The following is a 21281-nucleotide window of genomic DNA, read 5'->3' as shown; positions in this document are numbered from 1 at the left end:
ATCATTTTAAAGGTTTGCATCCCATAATCCGCCCTTTTATTAGGAACAGTCTGCTGCACAATATCGCTGTGCGCACAATTGTCCACAAAGAGCACATGGCACTAACACTGCTGACATTTAGCCTCTGCAAAATGTATCCACAAGAAGAAGATATGCAGCCATTCTAAACAAAAATATAAACTAAACGTGGAAAAATCTGCGTCCCTCGGATTCATAACCAAGCTGCAACACTCTGAACATTGGGATGAAATTAAATCAATACAGTTCATGGATTTATTGCCAGAAACACTTATTTCTCTCTGCTGGAGAAAATGGGACTCACTACTGGAAACTGGTCACATTTGGGCATATCTGAATGAAAAGTACATCGGCTTTATGTTAGTGCTCTGCCACGCCTGTTTATCAGAGTGAAGAACCACATTAGTGTATGTACTACAAACAGGACCCAAAGATGGTGCACGAGTGGTTCAAAGTATGAACACAAAGCGAGCAGTGTCTGAAAAAACGAACCAGCCTCTGGACCAGGGACAGTCTGAAGCCTCAAATCATAGTTTTATTTTTCCTGTTTCGAGCTGTTCTTTTGTCCAAGGTGAACTGATGTGTTATCAGGCAGTATCTTAGATTTAATTCCATCCAATCATTCCTTGCTCAGAATTTTATAGCCGGCTAAGAGTCTTGTTCTTTTTTTTTTTTTCAGTACACTTGATCAGAGACATTCTTCACTTGCGTATGTATTTGCCATTCGTTTTCATTTCGCTGTATTTAAAGAGGTAAAATCCTAGTCTAGAGATTAAAAATTCATTACGGTTAGAGACCCGCCTACGAGGGCAGAATTAACAGCAACCTTTCTCTGGTTACGCTGTTCTTTAAAATAATAATATAAAAAAAATACTTAAGATGAATCACAGGAAATGTGAAGCAGGTGGTACAATACACACACAGCTCGTCTTGCAAAATGGGTTCAAGAGGTTTCATTAGGTTCAGTTTGGTGCTGATCACAGGCACTAATTTATACACCAAGAAAACCAATTTACACCCCCTAGTAGAGCGGTGTTATTCAATCAGGACAATCAGAGCTGTTGACAAGAAAGGATTAACGTAGTCCAGTTAAAGGAAATTGACAAGTGTCATGATGAAACAATTTAGGAAGACAGTTGAAAGAATTGATTTAAGCAATGGCTTGTCTGAATAAAATAATTTGATCAGTTGTAATTAAAGGTTATGACCTTGCCTGCTGAAGTACTGGGCAGCAATGGGAGAAATAACTGGCACTGGCTCACGACAAAGACATCTTTCAAGTGAAGAAGATGGCACAGTGTTAGCAGCTTGTCATTTAAAATGCATACACTGATTATTCAGGTTGCCTCTTCCTCCACTGTGAAACTCCAGTTACATTAGAAAACAGACTGATGGGATTAGTTTATCTGACTGTACTGCAACAGGTCTCAACACGGGTTCTTCTTTCAAGACGATGATGACAAACTTACATCCCCAAAGTCTCAAGTCAAAGAAACGTATGGCAGCGAAAGGAGTGATTGAGGAAAGTAAATTACATTTTAGAAGGTAAAACCTCAGGAACAACATGCCAGACACACTTTCTTCCTGTTCACTGCAGCAAATGTGTTCTCGATTTTCTCTACTTTAATTAATTCCTCCTCCTTGAGGTAATGATGGCTGTTTTCCCACAGCCTCTGAGACTGAGCGAGAGAGAGTCTCTTTCCTAGAATTTTTTTTTATCATTATCTGGTATAGGTCCACTAAATTATTAGCAGGACCTGGCTAAAGCCTGCTTCCACATGGTCCTAATACTGACAACTACTCTGGCACTCTGAATTGAATCTTGTTGCATCCCTGTGACTCTAATGACTCACTCCACTGTCCTGTCAATCTGTTACACTGGTAAAAGCCACAGTGAAGAGTGATTGGGGCGCTGTAATGGTCTTAGCACGCTGCTAATTGGATAACGTTGTTGAATGATATGTATGCAAACATGGCAAAGGGAGTGGACTTGAAAAAAAGCTTCCTGCCAAAAAAGAAATATAGAAAAGAAAAATACATACAGCATATCACGTTCATGTAATATATAACACAAAAATATTTTTATAGTTAATTTATGTTGAATTGTAGTATATACTTTAATTAGCCGAGATCCAATCAGCAAATGAATTCTACTTTTAAGTCACATCACATAACACCTTCACAATCCACGATTTGTCTGCTATTAATCAGCATCAGTGAATACTGATAAGATATTCCTCATTTGGGATTTCTGCACCCTTTCTTTTTGGTTTTCACAAACATAACATCTGCCAGCAAAAGGTTTAGGCTACAAGCTGAATGCAGTCGCGAAACTGCTCCCCCCCCCTCACTTAACACCTGTTTGACGAGGAAAAACGCCGGATTCCTTACCTACAAAGAAACAACTCCTTTCCATTTCGTTCACCTTTCAAGACAAAATGAAAATGTAGCAGCAGACACGACCACGTCCGACGTACTATCCTGCCTGCCCGGAGAAAGAGAGAGAAAGAGAGAAAGAGAGAGAGACCGTGTCAGGTTATTTGCCGAGAGGGTATCCGGGGAAATGGAGCAGCTGCCAGCTGCAAATCTTTACTGAAAATACTAAATATTCCATATGTTAATTAAAGCCTTTAGACAATTTGTTTACTTCAATAAGAAAATGTACTCGTAATCTGTTATTAAGCACGGCTGCTTACTTGTTGCTTTCCGTTTTGTCTAACAAGCAGCCATAACCTGGAAACCTGAATTTCTACCTTCATGGCAATCTCTGCTGCACAGTTTTTTATATTTATGACTCACCTATTAACACCGGGAACAGATCATCAAACTATTCTGTCCAGTTTTCTCTGCGCACTTCATTTGTTGTCATAGAGACCAATCGCCAAGTCTGAGTGGCCTACAATAAAAATCAATCGAGGGGGGAAAGTGAATTAAATGAGCTGAACGTAAGGTAAGTGGGCTGAGGTAACTTCTTGAATAAGTGGAGCATTCACGGTGACGCCATGCAACCAGCAGTTTATATCTGTGTGTAATACACAATCGAGCCGCAAGGGGGCAGTAATCGCACATATGTTGAGCGTTATCCTTCTTGCCGTGCTGTGCGGCTTGACTAGCTGTTCAGGAAGCTTTGAAATATTCATGGGTGTAGCCTATATGCCAAGATTGAAGCCTCAGGGAGTACCTGGTCTTTTCAATACATCTATTGTCACACTTGTGCAAACAGGCGAATCAACACAATAAAACTGAGTGCTTGAGGTTAGTTTCGCAGGATGTAATCCGACGTAAGATAAGATAAGATAAGACAACCTTTATTAGTCCCACGCGTGGGAAATTTGTTACAAATTACAAAAACTTTCAAAGACTTTTTCTCTTATTTTGTCTGGCAATGAGTAAAAAGTGATTAACCCGACTTCACTGTAAAGATTTCTGCCCATCCTGCTACAGTAATGCACAATATTTTACTGCGTTTCAACAAATAGCTATTTTAAATTTAATCTGAATAAATAAATAAATAAATAAATAAAAACTTTATTTGGCGTGTTGATGTAATGTACACATTAAAAGCAGAAATAAAGAAAATACACACATATACCCTCGAAATGTGTTGCCAGCATGCTTTGACTGTGATTAAATTATTAGGTACACATCTTACCATTTTGAGTACACCTTAGGATACGTCATGTAGAGCTGTGTACCTGAAACAGTCGCTGGCCCTTTTATTGTGTGTGCAGTCTGTCTGATCTGTACACACACATTTAGCCTCAGCTGCCTCCCACAGTCTGTCTCCATTCTCTCCAGCTGCTCATTTTGACCACATAATTCTGGAACAAGTAAAAAAAAAAAATTTCTTTGATATGTTGGTGAAGTTCATTGAACTCTTGACGCAGTGTCGTCCAGCTTCACATAGGCAAAAATAACTTGAGTTAAGAAGTCTTTTCTGGTTTTAATGCCCTTCGATTCTCAGATGTTTTTATTTCATTTTTTTAAGTATTTTTAGAAAATACATTTCAGATTTTAGTTTTTCTTCGTTATTCTGTGAAATAATCTGGGGGTTTTTGTACAGCTGCTTTTTAGACTTTATGATTTAATATAATCAAACTGGTTCATTAAATTAAGTTTCAGACACTTCAAGTATATCAGGTATGTTTCTAATCATTATTATTATAATTATTATTATTACTGCTGCCATGGGAGCGGGCTTTTACCGGTGTTTCTCGGGTTTGAATTCTCGCGAGATTTCGGTGTCTCAGTTACCTACACGTCCTGGATACTCCAGTTTCACTGTTGAGAAACATCATCATAGTAACCCGGGAAAGGCGACCTCGGAGGCGGGTGGCGACATTTCTTTGAAGGAATCTCACAGCGAAACACGGGAGACGTTGTTCTCTGGACTAACTCTGAAGCGATGGGTGAATGTAGAAAAAAGTTGCTGGCTTAGTGACACTGGTTAACTAACTGACACTGGTTTTCCACATCGTTAGCTGATGCTAACGTTAGCAAACATACAGCTGAACGAAACTGAAGAAGTCACCCGGAGAACTTTGGATTTTCTTATCATGAGGATATCGACATAAATGCGGACATCTAGACGCACCGGATCGTTTCACTGAAGGTACATATTATTACTCTCCTAAAGCTGGAATAGCCAAGTACAATCATGATTTTCTAGTTAGCTAGCGTTATTATTCACTCTTTCGAGTTGGGGCTCCGACTATTCACTGGACCGAAGACATTACGCGGTACCTCATCTTTAAGTCGGATGGAGTTACAAACGTGATTTTTGAGCGCACGCAGAGTATATTGGACAACTTAACATAGTTATTATTAAAAACAATAATTATGTAAAATCCATAATACCGTGGGTTCTAAGTTAACACCCAATACGAGATATACGATTAGTTTTGTTGCCCCGTTGCTTGAGCGAATAATTCCTGGATACTGTTAGCTATATTCTTTTACAGAACAGTTTAAAGGTTTTTAACATTACTATCACTTCCTGTTTCGCATAGTTAATGTTTAACAGAATCGATAATAATAGGGGTGCTGTTAATACTGACTACAGATAGCGTTTGGGTATCTCCGGATGCGCTCAGTCTGAATTCGTCTATTTTGGGTACTCAGCGTTTTACAACTAGATGATATTTTTATTTGAAGGTAAGGTAAACTTATCGGCGCCGTATTCGGCGGCATAAATGCAACTCCAGGTGGCTCTAAAGAAACCAAAAACACAACTAAGATCGAGTCCTGATGATTTACGCTTAAGTCAATACAGCTCATGTAAAGTCGAAGATGGCCAATTATTTCCTCCTTGCTGAACGACTGAGGTGCTGTTAAGTAACCTTTTGCACACTAGTGACACGTGTGGTGTGAAGCTGCATTGCAGCAGTCAAGTCGGTGTTAGTGTTTTTGTAATACAGTTTCTTCCCGTGTGCGGCAGCACCGAGCCGCTGCTGCTGAAAGCCGCGTCAATCGGTTAACTAGAAGAAGTTATGTGCCATCTTGGATTTTACACGGCTTTAGTGGTGGAAACACCTCTAGTCTATCGGTGAAAGTGTTTTTGTCATTAAATTCTCACAGAGTATCCTCCTTTACTCCATTGATATGTTGCTAAAGAGTTTGATTTCTCTGTTGGAAGTTTGGGGTCTCAATATATTATCGTTTTCAAACTTTAGAAGTCCCAAATGTCTAAAAGCAGTGTGTTCCCTTATACAGGAATACAGGATCATTCAGGTATACAGTAATATTTTAAACTCTCTGGGTTTTACATTTAAGGTAATCGGCAGAATAAGTTCACTTTGGTTGTAATGCCCCTGTTATTTGGGTTAAACTTGTAAAAGAAAAAGAGAGTGTTTCACAAATGCTGGGGTGTGCAGTTTTTCTAAACTCAGCCAACGTCAGCATATTTCCGTAGTGAACGTGACAGCCCAGCAAAATGACATTTCCTTCTGAATTTACTAACTTTACAAAAAGTTTAATGTTTCAGAGTTTAGCTGCTCTTTGTGTGGCGTTTTGGATTCGCACAACAGCAAATACAGCGGTCTGTGGTAGAAAACAGTCTTTTAATAGAGTCGAGTGTATCCTATCAGTAATTTGTTTATGGCTCTGATAACAGAACAGGGAGGGCCACTGAAGAAGAGTGGATTTAGTTTTCTTCTTCTTTTTTCCTATCTCGCCCCAGGGCTGTGTCACGTGATTGTTATGAGGCAAAGGCATGACTTCTCAAGAATTCCTCATGACTCAACAAGTGTTAAATGTTAGTGCAAAACACCCTTAAGTGTCTCACTGACTAGACTTGACTCTCACAGATCTGTGCTGTAATTATCTGAATACATTGGCAACCATTAATGCTGTAGAGGAAGACTTTTTCCTACTCAGGATAAAACGGCTAACAGACTTGATATATGCAGTGCCTACCATTAAAGCAGACATGTGACTAGCATTACAGGTGTTTTGAGTAAACATCACATATCTGAGTTGTGCTTACATTTTAGGAATGTGAGGCTGTAGAACCAGTTTTAAATGGCAGAGTAGCAGAGTTATGCTGTTGCTGTGTGACAAATTGCATACCTCTGCCGAGCCATGACTACTTTGCATTTTAACTTGTTAATATGTTGGGTACGAACTGTAGTGCTTCATGTTTTTAAATCATTATTTGTCTGTCACTGACTTGTTTCAGTGTTGTTTTTAGTACTTTGTTCCTTGTTTTGGTTTCAGTCAACATTTTTGGTTTGGTTTTTGTGTGGATCTCACTTACAGTAATATATTTGGTAATTTGTTTAACTGCAGGTGAGTGGGAGAGATGAGGAGCAGCAGGAGGACTGAGGCATCTCTTAAAAGTTCTGCTCAGCACCTTTCTGATCATAATGTTGGCACAGGTGTGTAGAAGAATTTCCTTTTTAATTTTGGTGTTTTTGTTTTTTTGAAATACGAATTAATTTGACTTTTTGTAACCTAAATGGGTGATATGGGTTTTGGAATTTACATTTTATCTTCACTGTTACACTTTAACAGAGCTGACAGCTGCATGGAAAAGTTTGGCTCAGTCCAAAGTTGCTGTAAGTACAACTGAAATGGTTTTCTGTTGAAACTGTGCTTTTTGTAAGCTCTTCCTAAATCACTGTCTTTTTTGTAGAAGCAGAATTGAATTTGCAGTATGTGCGCAGTCTGACAATGGTATTTCCTCTTTGTAGTTGCGGCACATAGAAAATCGTATACAAGCAGCTCCAGGAACAGGGGTTATCCTGGACTCTGTCATTGACTCTAACAAGAAGAAATCCTCTAGGGCCCACCACAGAGGTGGGTTATTCTAAGATATAAAACTTGTTCTTTGTAAATTGTAGTATGGCTAATTGGGTTTTCCTTTTTTATTTTGGTATACTACAGTCTGAATACAAGGTCACTTGTGAGTTCTGTAATGATTTTTAATAAGATTGCTCTCTATGATAGATGGACGACAAGTTGATGACATCAGAGAGTCTTCAAAGCCCAGAGGTCGAAGTCAGCAGAGCCCAGAAAAGAGCAGCTCACGTAGCCCCTTGAGAAATACCACCCAGGACAGAAATGTCAGAAGAAACAACAGCGTGGAATTCAGGGAACCGCTGGCCTCATACAGGTACGAATAATGAACTAAAATGCATTCATGAAACCTCGATTACCCTTTACAAAGCCGCCTGGCTGCTTTTGGCTATAAAATTATAACACATTCTCTCTAGCCCAAAATGGTTGAGGAGTTGTGACATATTGTGAGATGCACATGGTATCTAGTTAATGCTGTGTGTGTGTGTGTGTGTGTGTGTGTGTGTGTGTGTGTGTGTGTGTGTGTGTGTGTGTGTGTGTGCTATACAGTGCATAAGTTACTCGTATGTTACTAGTGTGGCGATCGTGGCTCAAGAGTTGGGAGTTCGCCTTGTAATCGGAAGGTTGCCGGTTCGAGCCCCGGCTCGGACAGTCTCGGTCGTTGTGTCCTTGGGCAAGACACTTCACCCGTTGCCTACTGGTGGTGGTCAGAGGGCCCGGTGGCGCCAGTGTCCGGCAGCCTCGCCTCTGTCAGTGTGCCCCAGGGTGGCTGTGGCTACAATGTAGCTTGCCATCACCAGTGTGTGAATGTGTGTGTGAATGGGTGGATGACTGGATATGTAAAGCGCTTTGGGGTCCTTAGGGACTAGTAAAGTGCTATATAAATACAGGCCATTTACCATTTACCATAGTGTGAGAAACAGCATAGAATAGAAGATGCTAACAGCAAAGACTGAACTGCGGGACCAGCAGCTTTTTCTTTGTATGTTTGCAATAATTTTCTACGTCACTGCAGAGTGGGGTCAGGTGACTTACGGTAACACTTCCCACGAAGATGTTTTCCTACTCACCTTTTCTGTTTATGTACAATGTAACTGTTACTGGGAATCTTCTGTTGCACTTACGGTCACATAACCTGTCGTCAACTCAGTTAATGTTCACTTTGTCAGCCTGACTTGAAATGCTGTGTGTGTGTGTACGTGTGTGTGTGTAGTGTACTCTCAGTGCAAGCAGAAAAAGGAGAAATTAGCAGTATGCAGTCTGATGTTACTCTAACACTGAGGTCAGAGCAGTGTCTTTATTTACATCCAGTAACTGGATGTAAATATCTTTTACATTTTATTTTACAGTGTTAGGAAAGCATTGATGCTGGTCCTTCAACATCTATAATGATTAATTCATTAACTCATTAAGTATTAACACTGACTGGTAGGTATCAATATTGTATGGGAAGTGGAAGGAGATGGATCAGACTTGGGTTTTTTTGCTATGTACTTAATGGTCCATGATACGTAGAAAGCATCACATACGATCTCATTGTGCACTGCGGGTAGTGTTAAAATTTATTACTAAAAATGAATTTATCCAAATCATTATTTTAGTGTGGTCAAAGGTTTTCACTTTTTCATCATTAAACATTTTGGTAGAGTCCATTTTTCCAGCCTTCTATAACCCATGGTCGCCAGTAAGTATGTTCTTCTGTAAACTCGGTGAGCAATGAATTAAAAGTAAATCTTGATCCTCTTCTTGATCCCATGTAATCTGATTTGTGTCCAGAGAGGCCACCCCACCACCACATCCTTCCTCTCAGCCAGAGGCCTACAGTCAGAAGTTGGTGCCAGCGTCTTTGTACCCATCCTCTCCTCCCCGCTCAGATTCTCTGCCCAGCCAGCTGGTCTACCAGAAACACACCATAGACAAGGAGGCTGACAAGGACCTAGACAGCACACGCTCCTCAGGTCGGGAGAGCACTGAGGTGCGCTACCTCAATGACCAGCCAGCCCTGGATAGCATAAGGACTAAGGAAAGCAGCCCCAAAGCACAAGTTGGCATGGATAGCCAACAGTCAAGCCCATGTATTGCTTCCACCCCAGGCTCTTTCCGACAAGAGGACAGCACGCCATCCACCAGTCCTGGTTCAGCTTCCCAGCGGTTGGAAAACCTAAGACGACATCAACCCGACAACAAGCTGGAGAAACTCAAAGAGCGTATTCGAAGGCAGAGACAACATCTGGAGGAGGCTGCAGAGAGGGAGAAGCTGATGGGGAATCTGGAACAGCCTTTAGCCACATTTGTTGAGACTAATGATGCTGGTACAAGCAACAAGCCGGCAGCCAAAATACGCAAAGTAGCAGCTGCACCACCTGCTCCCATATACAAAGGTATCTCCACTGTAGGATTGGTTCATCATCTTCAACCTTTCTGACAGATTTGAGTTGTATGGCAGGGAACATGATGCTGTGTTTTATTTAAACCATCATTTTATTCACAGGTTTCAACAGTACAGAGACAAAGATCCGGACTCCTGATGGGAAAGTTTGGAAGGAAGAGGACTTCCATAACCTCAGCAGAGAACTTTACAGAGACCTGTCAAAGCAGTTTGCTGGTAAACACAAAACACTCTTCATGTCATGATGTTTTTGTCTGAGCTTTGAAACACAACAGATTTATTGAAAACAGTAGTTAATTTAAATGTTTTTGGATTATGCATAAATCTAGATTTATGCACAGCCTTTGATTTACAATATCCCAGATGTTGAAATATTAGAATTGTCCCCGTCTGTTTGGCTTTATAGCTTATACTCTGTATGTGTTTTATGTCTTCAGAGAGCACCAGACACAGGCACCAACAGCAGAGGGAACAGAGAGCAGACAGGTCCAAAGAGAGGAGGCCTCCCAAAACCATTAGGAAGGTCCACAGAGCTGCCCCTGCCTCTGACCTAAATCCAAAACCAGGTACAATAATCCTCTTTTATGTGTGGGCAAACCCACCCCCTGATCTATTTTTAATTAGTGACAGTGGGAAAGCTAAGCAAGTGGAACAGTCTGGCAGGATTTTGTCACGGGTCAGTGAACTTGCTGCCAACCAAGAGCCTCAAATGTTGCACCATCTCTGTGGTACTTTCTCATTTCTTTGCTTTGCTCATTTCCTGTCTGCACTCTAAGTATATACAACGTTTCTTATGTACCTTTATTCCCTTGTATACAGTGGGGCAAAAAAGTATTTAGTCAGCCACCGATTGTGCAAGTTCCCCCACCTAAAATGATGACAGAGGTCAGTAATTTGCACCAGAGGAACACTTCAACTGTGAGAGACAGAATGTGAAAAAAAAAATCCATGAATCCACATGGTAGGATTTGTAAAGAATTTATTCGTAAATCAGGGTGGAAAATAAGTATTTGGTCAATAACAAAAATACAACTCAATACTTTGTAACATAACCTTTGTTGGCAATAACAGAGGTCAAACGTTTACTATAGGTCTTTACCAGGTTTGCACACACAGTAGCTGGTATTTTGGCCCATTCCTCCATGCAGATCTTCTCGAGAGCAGTGATGTTTTGGGGCTGTCGCCGAGCAACACGGACTTTCAACTCCCGCCACAGATTTTCTATGGGGTTGAGGTCTGGAGACTGGCTAGGCCACTCCAGGACTTTCAAATGCTTCTTACGGAGCCACTCCTTTGTTGCCCGGGCGGTGTGTTTTGGATCATTGTCATGTTGGAAGACCCAGCCTCGTTTCATCTTCAAAGTTCTCACTGATGGAAGGAGGTTTTGGCTCAAAATCTCACGATACATGGCCCCATTCATTCTGTCCTTAACACGGATCAGTCGTCCTGTCCCCTTGGCAGAAAAACAGCCCCATAGCATGATGTTTCCACCCCCATGCTTCACAGTAGGTATGGTGTTCTTGGGATGCAACTCAGTATTCTTCTTCCTCCAAACACGACGAGTTGAGTTTATACCAAAAAGTTCTACTTTGGTTTCATCTGACCACATGACATTCTCCCAATCCTCTGCTGTATCATCCATGTGCTCTCTGGCAAACTTCAGACGGGCCTGGACATGCACTGGCTTCAGCAGGAACACGTCTGGCACTGCGGGATTTGATTCCCTGCCGTTGTAGTGTGTTACTGATGGTGACCTTTGTTACTTTGGTCCCAGCTCTCTGCAGGTCATTCACCAGGTCCCCCCGTGTGGTTCTGGGATCTTTGCTCACCGTTCTCATGATCATTTTGACCCCACGGGATGAGATCTTGCGTGGAGCCCCAGATCGAGGGAGATTATCAGTGGTCTTGTATGTCTTCCATTTTCTGATGATTGCTCCCACAGTTGATTTTTTCACACCAAGCTGCTTGCCTATTGTAGATTCACTCTTCCCAGTCTGGTGCAGGTCTACAATACTTTTCCTGGTGTCCTTCGAAAGCTCTTTGGTCTTGGCCATGGCGGAGTTTGGAGTCTGACTGTTTGAGGCTGTGGACAGGTGTCTTTTATACAGATGATGAGTTCAAACAGGTGCCATTCATACAGGTAACGAGTGGGGGACAGAAAAGCTTCTTACAGAAGACGTTACAGGTCTGTGAGAGCCAGAGATTTTCCTTGTTTGAGGTGACCAAATACTTATTTTCCACCCTAATTTACGAATAAATTCTTTACAAATCCTACCATGTGGATTCATGGATTTTTTTTTCACATTCTGTCTCTCACAGTTGAAGTGTACCTCTGGTGCAAATTACTGACCTCTGTCATCATTTTAAGTGGGGGAACTTGCACAATTGGTGGCTGACTAAATACTTTTTTTCCCCACTGTATGTATTCATAGATGTTCTTGTTGTTGCTTTACCCAGCACACTTGAGTTTCAGTTGAGTAGTGATTTCGATGCTTTCAAATATTAAACTTTTGGCTAGCATGTACACAATCAGAGTAATGTTACTGTTTTTTTAAATTGGTGTTGTTTACGTGCAAGCAGCCTGCCCAAACATCCTGCAAGTGTTTGTGCTTTAGTATTTAGTGTGTTCTTTTGATCTTTGTAGTTGTCTCTAACGTGTGTGTGTGTGTGTGTGTGTGTGTGTGTGTGTGTGGGTGGCAGTGTATTGCTGGCTGCTGGTGCAGTGTTAAGACTCGAACCTCTCAAGAAATGTCCAGCATTTGTGACATGCAGTTTGTGGCCAGCTAGTAGCGTACAGACACCAGCATAGTAGAATTGTGCCCACACACACTGGCGAAACCTGATCATCGCAGAGCTTCACCCCTTCAATAAGTTGCCATCAAAAGTACACATTTAATGTGTCTGATTGTTATCCATCTTCAATAATTAGAATGTAATGTTAAGGTCTGCCTGACCAAAGTGTCCTATTACTGCTCAAAGAGTGCTAAATGATTATTTTTGTAGTGACAAAGGATGTGCCACTTTGTTTTTGTTTTTTTAATTTACAGTTATCATGGTAAAATCTTATTCTCAGCTGCTGTAATGAATCAAGAATGTAAAGGCAGCAACATTTTCAGAGAACTGGTTTGGAAGGAAGTTTTCTTTCGTCAGCGCGAAACTGAAAGGGTGGGACAGACAAGTTTGTCTCAGCTGTCACATACCTGTCTGTCTGCTGTTCATTATGTCTCTTTATAATAGACTCCTGTGTACATGTTTGGTTTTTGTGTGATTTCTTGTTTTAAGAGATCTGATTGGTCACCGTTTGAGCTTAATCTATCCTCATTAAAAGTGTTCTACATTATGGTATGGATAACCCACTAACCTTGCTTTGAGGTAATGGCCCTTTGATTTGTCAGCTATTGGTGCAGAATTAGCTTACTAAAGGTTAAGACACCAACTTCAGCTTTTTGACTCTAACTGGCATCCTGTTTCATGTAGTTCCTCTTTTTTCCACGGCAAAAATGAAAACGATGTTAAAAAAAAACACCCTAAAAGCCGTAAAAGATCTTTATCTTGTGTTCTAGCTCGCTTTGGTCTCGTGGTTTCTTCTCTTTCCTTCACGACTCTATAAATAGCCCTCTTAGATCTGTGGCCAGGTTCAGTGTGCTCTTTCACCCTGCACAAACAGCTGCTGGGTGAGCAGAAGTGCAGCTTCATTACCGGGAACTGCTCTTCACGAGAATTCAGGGTGGAGGGTGCTCTAGAGATTTCAGATAGAGGGACATTGCTTTTGTGCTGAGAGTGTTGTACCTGCTGTGTCACTAAAGCCAAGGAGGACAAGATCCATTTTGGGATTTGGTTGTACTGCAAAATCAGTATTCTGCACTCATTGTTCCTTTGGTGCATCGACTCTTCCACACAGCAACTTAAGTGATTTGAAAAATAGACTTAGAGCAACTGCCTACATTTTTTTATTTATTTTTTTATTGTAATACTATTTGATTGAATAATCATTTAAATCCCACTAAAGGAAAGTCAGATTGCTGCTTGTCTTTCATTCTCTTAGCTGTGTGTCTATTCTGGTGATGGATATATAGATGCTTATGTTTCATGAGGCCAAGAGCAACTATACTCAGTATAGCAGCACACAGTCTCACGTGTGAACTTTGTTACTTTGCAGCGATCAGCCCTGCATCATGGCGAGAGGGCCAGAAGCTGGTGAAGATGGTACTAGGTCCAGTTCCTCAGCTGCCCAGAGAGGAGGACAGTCCACATGCGGCTGACTTATTGAGCCGAACAGGTGAGAACAGCAAGCTCTCACCTAACAGTAAAGAAGTTAAATTGAATAGCATAGAGACAGAAAAGATCATTAGAAGTTTATTAAGCATTAAAGACTCACCCACAGCGTGTCAGTGTAACTTTACTCAGTTGCTTGTAGAATAACTGAAGTGTAAAATAGGTTTTTAACCCTCTCGCACCTCCTCATTAAAAAAAAATGTACTGTTTTCAGTTGACTTAAATCTGCCTGTGTTAACTATGCCGCTTTAAGCCTTTTAACTCCTGAAATACATGGACATTTCTCGATGCTATTATCTGTGATAAAGTAGTTTGAAAATATTATAAGAAAATTCAAAGACGTATAGTTTCATTTGTCTGGAACATCTGACAGCAATGCAGAAAACCGAGCCTGCCAAAGGAATATCATTAAATAAAGTCCATAGCTTCTGCTGCACACTTGCAGTACACTTACATAAAGCCACACCTCACTCTGTCTTTGCTCGCTGTGTCTGTACTGGCCACCACTGACCAGAAGGAATAGAAATCGACTGGCTTTTCTGGTTGGATGCACAAGACATGACCTGATTTCCAGAGGCTGACCCAAGTGCATGCAGCATGTACCATGGGGATGGCAGGGGAGTGTTAACAAAAAAAGGTCTGGATTATATACGACATGGGAATCTTCGATTTGGCCCAGATTAGAGTTGCCATAGCATGCCTTCCCCTAAGCCTCATTTATTATGCTTATGCGTATGTCTGATGCTTCAGCTTAGGAATTTTTTAATCAGCTGTAGTCACATGTTGGAGGATCTCTCATTTTTCAAGCTGGGATGAACCTGTTTTTATTGATATTTATCATGAAATATTTCATTTTATTGGCATAGACGGTGAAGTTGATATTACACTTATTAAACAGGAGTCTTTCTTGGTTGAAGTCATTTAACAACACACATTGTTTTAGTGTGCGTCATTGTTTACATCGTGAATGAATTACTGATATATCTGCTTTTCTGGAAATATTCACCAGATTCCCGCCACCGCTCAGATCTACGCTCAGAATCAAAGCGACGATCACGTCCAAACAGCACAGAGCGGCCGTGCAGTGGATTTCAGGGACAATCACAAAGCCACCTCACACCAACATCTATCCCTCAGTACAAGGTTCCAGGAGGGTTAAGCTCAGACCTGTTGTCAGCAGACATCCAGGGAATACTGGATGACCTTCAGCTGGAGTGCAAAGCAGCTGAGCAGGACGAGAGGGCCCGAAAAAGGTCCCGGGGTAGCAGCAGTGGTAGGAGAGGGGGCTCAGGGTCACGAACAAGGACGCCCGTCTCTACTTGGGGAACTACTGCGGCAGCAAACAGCTCATCGAGAGTTTGTCGCAGTGCCAGCCCCGTCCATCGTCCAGAAACTACCAACATAACTGACGCAAAGCACAAGAAAAGGCACTATGATGCAGATACAGTACGCCAGTACATTGCCCGGCAACAAGAAGAGAGAAAAAGGCGTCAGGCGGACGAGAAGAAGGCGATGAGGGAGGAATCGGAGAGGAGACACCAGAGACTGCAGGAGCTCTACAGGAAGCAAAGAGAGGTTGCTAGAACTGTGGCAATCCCCACTGAGACTCCCGTGGCCCCTGTACAAAAGCGACTACAAGAGACCTACAACAAACTGCTGATGGAGGAGGCCCAGCTGGGCGAAGGGGCCATGCAGACACTCCCTGCTATTCCTTCTACTCAGCTGGTAAGTATGGTCACAAAAACATGGTAATGTCATTTATACAAACATGGAAACTGCAAAAACAAAGATATGATCACTTATGTAGTGGAAAAATAAAACGAAAATAAGTGTTGTTGATGTATTCTTTTACAGAGACCGATGTACCAGCCCTCGGGAGAGTCGGACAAAGAGAACAAACGACTAGAGGCACCCCAGAGCCCATCAAGCAGTGACAGGTCTTTGAATGATCATCCACCACCTCCATTAACTAGGTACTTTCATGCTCATACCCAAGTACAAAACTGTGTTTACCTCTGTCACAAGTAACAAGCTCAGTACATTCAACACAAATAGACAACAACAGCCTGCCGGTACACACAGTCCTCTGTCTTCTTGAAATGATCTTTGTTTGATAACTAGAAAATCATCTGGCTTTTGAAAAAAATCCAGATGTTTGGTTTTATGAGCATCGCATCCAACAACCCACGAGTGTTTTATTACAGGAACAAACAAAAATAGTGCACGATAAAGAACATCTGCGATAAGTGACTGGAAATCAATAGCCTCATAGGCTGCTATCAGTTTTTTACATCTCTTACCACCAAAGTACAGGATGATTGTTTGGGATGCTGCGTTAAAAACATGAAGTGGGGGACTCTTTGAAACCATAACTACTGTCTGTGGAAGTTTTACCGTTTGCTTACCTTACCTACCAAGGGTGTTGCACTTAGATGTGTTTAGTCTTCTTTTGTCTTCTTACATTTTAAATAAAGTTTTTTTTGTCACAGGGTTGATCTTGATCTTGGAGTTGCCCCTTTGCCTCATCAAGAACGTTTGTACCCACCTGCTAGACCTTTGACTGGACCCAGCAGCACTGCTCAAGGATCGGACGATGACCGTCTCTTCTCTCAACTCTTAAGAATAGAGGCAGAAGTGGCTGCTAGTAACGGCATGAAAACCCTGCGACCAGCCACAGCCCCTTCCGGCAGGTCCCGGTCCAAAATGTCCCGCATCGAAGCCATCAAGGCCACAGCTGCATCCCTCTCTAACCGCATAGAAAGTGAGGCACGGAAGCTTGCTGGGGAAGGCATCAACTACGGTAATGCAACATCAATGGATATGGATACTGTTTTAGTGCCTAGGCCCTCTGTTCTTGTCGATGGATGGGCAGGAACGGCAGCACGTGACACAGAAAAAGATAACATGGCTCTGAGGATCCAGAAGATTTTGACTACCACAAATTATAGTTCATACAATGGCACAGCTCTTCCAGGAGCAGGCAGTCTGCATTCCTTCAGGGAGCAGAAGTTGAAGAATGGTAAACAGACTTCCGTTGATGTAATCGATCCCATCTTTAACAGTTACACACAAGAAAGGGGGGAGCTAGTCAATGGCTTGGAGAAGGAATCAAGAATGAATAAAATATCAGAAAGGAAACAAATTATGGACGAGGGGGAGAACAGGACAGATCTCCATGATTCGAGTGGTGGATCTATTAGTGAGGGTCCTCTTCTGAGTGAAGGGAGTTTTTCTGAGGATGAGCAAAGTCCTCCTCACCCCTCTAGATATAATTATGTACCTAGACCAGCAGATCGCCTGGAAGCGGCGGACTACTGTGCACGTCAAAGAAAGGATTACCAGCGACTGATGGAGTTCCAGCGGGAAGCAGAGAAATGCTCAGGCCTCAGCTTATCCTTTGCACAGCAGGACCAGGACAAAGCAGTTTGGGAAGAGCTGAACAAAGGAAGCCCTCTGAGCGTAATCAACATCTTCACTAAAAACCATCACAGCCACGTTAAAGGTGAGTTCACGTGTGACTATGCATATAATAGCTTCACATGATGCATTTAATATGAAAACCACAGTGGTCATATGTATGCAAAACACTAGCGGTCAGTTTAGATAAGGACGTGTGTGTTCTGTCTCCAACTTGTTCTTTAGTGAGTGATAGAAATGTGGAGAGGAATTCTCCCTCCGCCCATTCTGCGGCCTCTGGAAATGGACCTGGAGACGCAGCAGTCTATGAAGATGACTTTGTATCGTCACATAGCAGCAAAGCCAGTGGGCAAATAAAGAGAAGCTCCAATTCCCCCAGGTAACTGAAGACGTCTTCAAAGTCACCACTGGGTGGCATTCATGTCACACAGATGGTTTCTCCAGCACTCTCAGATACAAACATTTGTCCTCCTTTTTAGAGTAAAGATCAACTTTCAGGATCACTTTTGTTTCCTTGCTTTGTTTTTGTATGTGTCGTATCAAAGACCCTGAAACTGATTTAAAACTGGTCATCCGTGTGTCCTCACAAAGCTTTGACTTGATAAATAGAATCCTTATCATGTTATCCATATTTCCATGTATTATAGTAGAAGACAACATATTACTGTTGTCATGTGTGAGGAAGTGGGGTGTTGTGTCTGATTGTGTTATGGGTTTTTTTTTTTTTTTCAACCAATGTATTTCTATAAATTTTGAGTTAACAGAACTCAGAATGGAGATATGCTCTTGATAGAAGTCCAATGCTCACGATTTCTTTCTGCACTCTTTGTTAGTGTGAATAATCACTTTGAAGAACTGATGAGGAGGTCACCTTATGAAAAAAGCACAGATTGCAGTCACTCCCACCATTCATCCTTTCAGTCATCCAATCACTCACAGCATCTTTCCTCTGGTTCAACACCTGCTTCCTCGCCCCTCTCCAGGCACTCTGCCAGAAAAAGAGGTGAGTTTTTTGTTTTTTAATTTTTGTAATGATTATTTTCTGACATGACCAGGTTGTAAACTTTTTTTTAATTAATACATTTAAGCTTATTAGCTGAATTTCAGTTAAACTGTCTTTGAAGTCATAAGTTGCAACAGAACAAAGCTTTGTCTCTTTGCAGGACCAGTATCAGATCAGAGTGACACCACTCTAGTAGAGGAGCAGAGGAGCTCTTGCTCTCCAGCCTCGGAAGCACTATCGTCTGAATCCAGAAAGGCAGGCTCGGACAAAAACTCTTCCCACACCCAGGCCAAGAGTGTCCACTCTAATGACACACTAGGGGAAGCTTCAGGCCATTCTCACCAACAGTAAGCTTATTTCAGTGCTATAAAGGCTGCAAATATGTCACCAGATATGTTAATCAGCAGATTTTTCTGTTAAGATCATTTCTAAGATATCCAACTGAAGTATGTACAGAACTGTTTGAGAGCAGGATGAATGGTGTGTACTGTTCATACAAATCTACGTTGCCCTCGCGTTCAGTTGTCTCTGGTATTTCCTTCCTGGTTTTTAGTAAGCTTTAATGCCACACTGCTTTTGTGTCGTGGGGGTTCTTCTGGCTTACAGTGACGCATCTATTTGCTGTCTGAATGTGGTAGGTTATAGGTGTATTTATATATATTTTTCATTTAGGATCACAGCATGAATATATTTCTTTATTTCTGGATGCAGTCCGGCTTCATAAATTAAAACATTTAATTATTTATTTTTTTCCTGGATGCAGGGCAAGTATGAAGTAAAATTTACATTAACCTGGGAAGCCACACACGAGCTACACTGTTTGCTTCCCAGAGTATTTCCAAACTAACCTAAACTTCTCTTAAAAATGTGCACTCAGGAATCATTTGGATATTTTCTGAACTAGGCAACCTCGGTTGTTGCTGTTCCAACCACTCTGAAATTTCCACTTGGCATATACTGTTATTTATTAACCAAAAGTAAATGTATTTAAGCATGACTAATTACTAAACTACACTTAGAGGAGCCTCAGTTGAGGCTGCCAGTCTAAGCAGTCTTGTGGTTTGCTGTTCTCTTGAGGGCCTGAGGGTTTAAGCAGCCGCGTAGTGCCCAGCAACAGGACCGCACTGTAGTTCAACCCAAGACAGAAAACACTGCTTATTTTGTTTTGGAGGCCCACAGGGTTGTTGATCGGGTCATTCAGCTTCACCACCGCTTGGGCCTGCTCCCAGAGAGAAGGAAAGAGACTTGTTTTCCTTCTAATCCCACTGTGCAGCAGTGATATTTGAGCCCCCTAATGGTACTCCAAAGCCCAGGTGGCAGATTCTTGGGATTCTGCACGGTCTGTGTGTCTTCAACAATAAAGGAAGAAACTTGTGAGAGAATTATAAACTTTTTATTATTAGTAATGCACTTTTCTTTTTTTTCTTTGACTCTGTAAGACAAAAACAGTTAAAAATGTTCTTAAGGGAAGTCACCCTCTGTAGTATTTTGACTTTTGACAAGATGCTTTCATGTCATTGTGCAGATTTTGATCAAAGGAAAAAAGTGCCACTGTCTTTTTTTTTTTTTTTTTTGTACAGATTTAGAAAGTATTATTATTTTTTAGACGCTCCTTCTTTCTGAAGAAACGATTCATAATTGATAACTCTGACCTCTCACAGCAGCGCCTTTTTCTTTCTCACTTTCTCACCTTTGCTGGACCCGAGCTGTCTCGCTCTTTATCATTTTGCCATTCGGCTCCTGTTCTTCAGAATAGGCAACCATTTCTGTAAAACATGCTCTAGTGAATATTTGAAACTCTTATTTAAATATTTATACAATCTTGTACATGTAATGCCAGTTTCATAATGTCAATTTTGCAACAGTTTGTAAAAATATCGCATGCCTGCTTTTCCCACTTCCCCTTCTGTTCTCTATATCAAATAATGTATTAAAACATGTTGCTAACTATTACATTGACAAACCCCATATACTGATGATGTTTCATCGCTTTGTTATTGCAGGTCCAGATTGATTTCCTCTACTAGTTCTCCAATCCCCCGGTCTCTTCCAACAGTAGAATCTCCCAATGAGCTTTTGAGAAATGCGTCCAACCAGAACACAGGCACTTTAGCTCCTGGTGGTAGAGCAGAGACCAAGTCCACTGGTAAAAATAAAGTTCTTTTGCTTATTTATTTTATCTATTTTTATTTATGTCTAACTCCCTTCGTCTCTGCTTTCTCCCAGGTGAGCTACAGTATTCACCTGGTGTCCTGCAGCAGCGTATGGCAGCAGAACTCCATTATTTGGACTCAATTGAGGAGTCATTCAGACAGTTGGGGGATGTGGAAAGGTTAATGGGTGTGTCCATGGCACAGCAGGAGAGTGCATCATTGGCCCAAATGCTCAAGGTAAAGTAGGAGATGTTTCCTATGAAATACTAATGTGATGATATATATTCAGATCAATTCAAATTTACTTACACAGCACCAAATCACAACAACAGTCGCCTCAAGGTGCTTTCAATTGTAAGGTGGACCCTACAATAATACATACAGAAAAAAAACAACAATCATATGACCCCCTATGAACAAGCACTTTGGCGACAGTGGGAAGGAAAAACTCCCTTTTAACAGGAAGAAACCTCCGGCAGAACCACGCTCAGGGAGGGGCGGGGCCATCTGCTGTTGTTGGGGTGAGAGAAGGAAGACAGGATAAAGACATGCTGTGGAAGAGAGACAGAGATATATATTAGCTGTGGCATTAATCTTTACCTATCAGAAGTTTCAAAGGATTACAAGTTACTTAGTTTCTATAATCTTTCTGGCTCATGAAATATGATTTGATGTTTTGAACACAGGTCAGTATTTAAATATCTTTTTCTTTAAGTTTTCTTTTTATTTC

The 21281-nt window shown here is 41.5% G+C and overlaps 2 protein-coding genes across 5 annotated transcripts in view; one reads left to right on the top strand and one right to left on the bottom strand.

Moving 5' to 3' along the window:
• LOC145424181 (uncharacterized) overlaps window positions 1–3041 on the bottom strand; it is a 43977-nt gene extending 40936 nt beyond the window's left edge. Inside the window, exons 1-2 of one of the 2 annotated variants that reach the window (XM_080297216.1) lie at window positions 2818–3041; window positions 2410–2503 (exon numbers count right to left, since the gene is read on the bottom strand). The gene's annotated coding sequence lies outside the window, so the exon portion shown is untranslated. Of the gene's footprint in view, window positions 1–2409; window positions 2504–2714 lie in introns of both variants that reach the window. The other variant, XM_080297217.1, reaches the window with a different exon arrangement.
• A 1209-nt stretch (window positions 3042–4250) lies between these two features.
• cep350 (centrosomal protein 350) overlaps window positions 4251–21281 on the top strand; it is a 32684-nt gene continuing 15653 nt past the window's right edge. For 2 of the 3 annotated variants that reach the window (XM_026158660.2, XM_026158656.2), the window contains exons 1-17: window positions 4251–4630; window positions 6805–6893; window positions 7030–7073; window positions 7209–7314; window positions 7465–7630; window positions 9091–9695; window positions 9806–9919; window positions 10141–10269; window positions 13863–13982; window positions 14988–15703; window positions 15833–15951; window positions 16468–17480; window positions 17621–17774; window positions 18229–18398; window positions 18559–18745; window positions 20402–20544; window positions 20625–20788. In XM_026158660.2, the coding sequence (XP_026014445.2) occupies window positions 6818–6893; window positions 7030–7073; window positions 7209–7314; window positions 7465–7630; window positions 9091–9695; window positions 9806–9919; window positions 10141–10269; window positions 13863–13982; window positions 14988–15703; window positions 15833–15951; window positions 16468–17480; window positions 17621–17774; window positions 18229–18398; window positions 18559–18745; window positions 20402–20544; window positions 20625–20788 (4026 nt within the window). In that variant the 5' untranslated portion in view covers window positions 4251–4630; window positions 6805–6817. Of the gene's footprint in view, window positions 4631–6794; window positions 6894–7029; window positions 7074–7208; window positions 7315–7464; window positions 7631–9090; window positions 9696–9805; window positions 9920–10140; window positions 10270–13862; window positions 13983–14987; window positions 15704–15832; window positions 15952–16467; window positions 17481–17620; window positions 17775–18228; window positions 18399–18558; window positions 18746–20401; window positions 20545–20624; window positions 20789–21281 lie in introns of those variants that run through there. The other variant, XM_080297213.1, reaches the window with a different exon arrangement.

Source organism: Astatotilapia calliptera, chromosome 23 (assembly GCF_964374335.1).
Source record: "Astatotilapia calliptera chromosome 23, fAstCal68.1, whole genome shotgun sequence".
In the NCBI taxonomy this organism is placed as follows: Eukaryota; Metazoa; Chordata; class Actinopteri; order Cichliformes; family Cichlidae; genus Astatotilapia; species Astatotilapia calliptera.
This window is presented reverse-complemented; position numbering and strand designations above follow the sequence as displayed.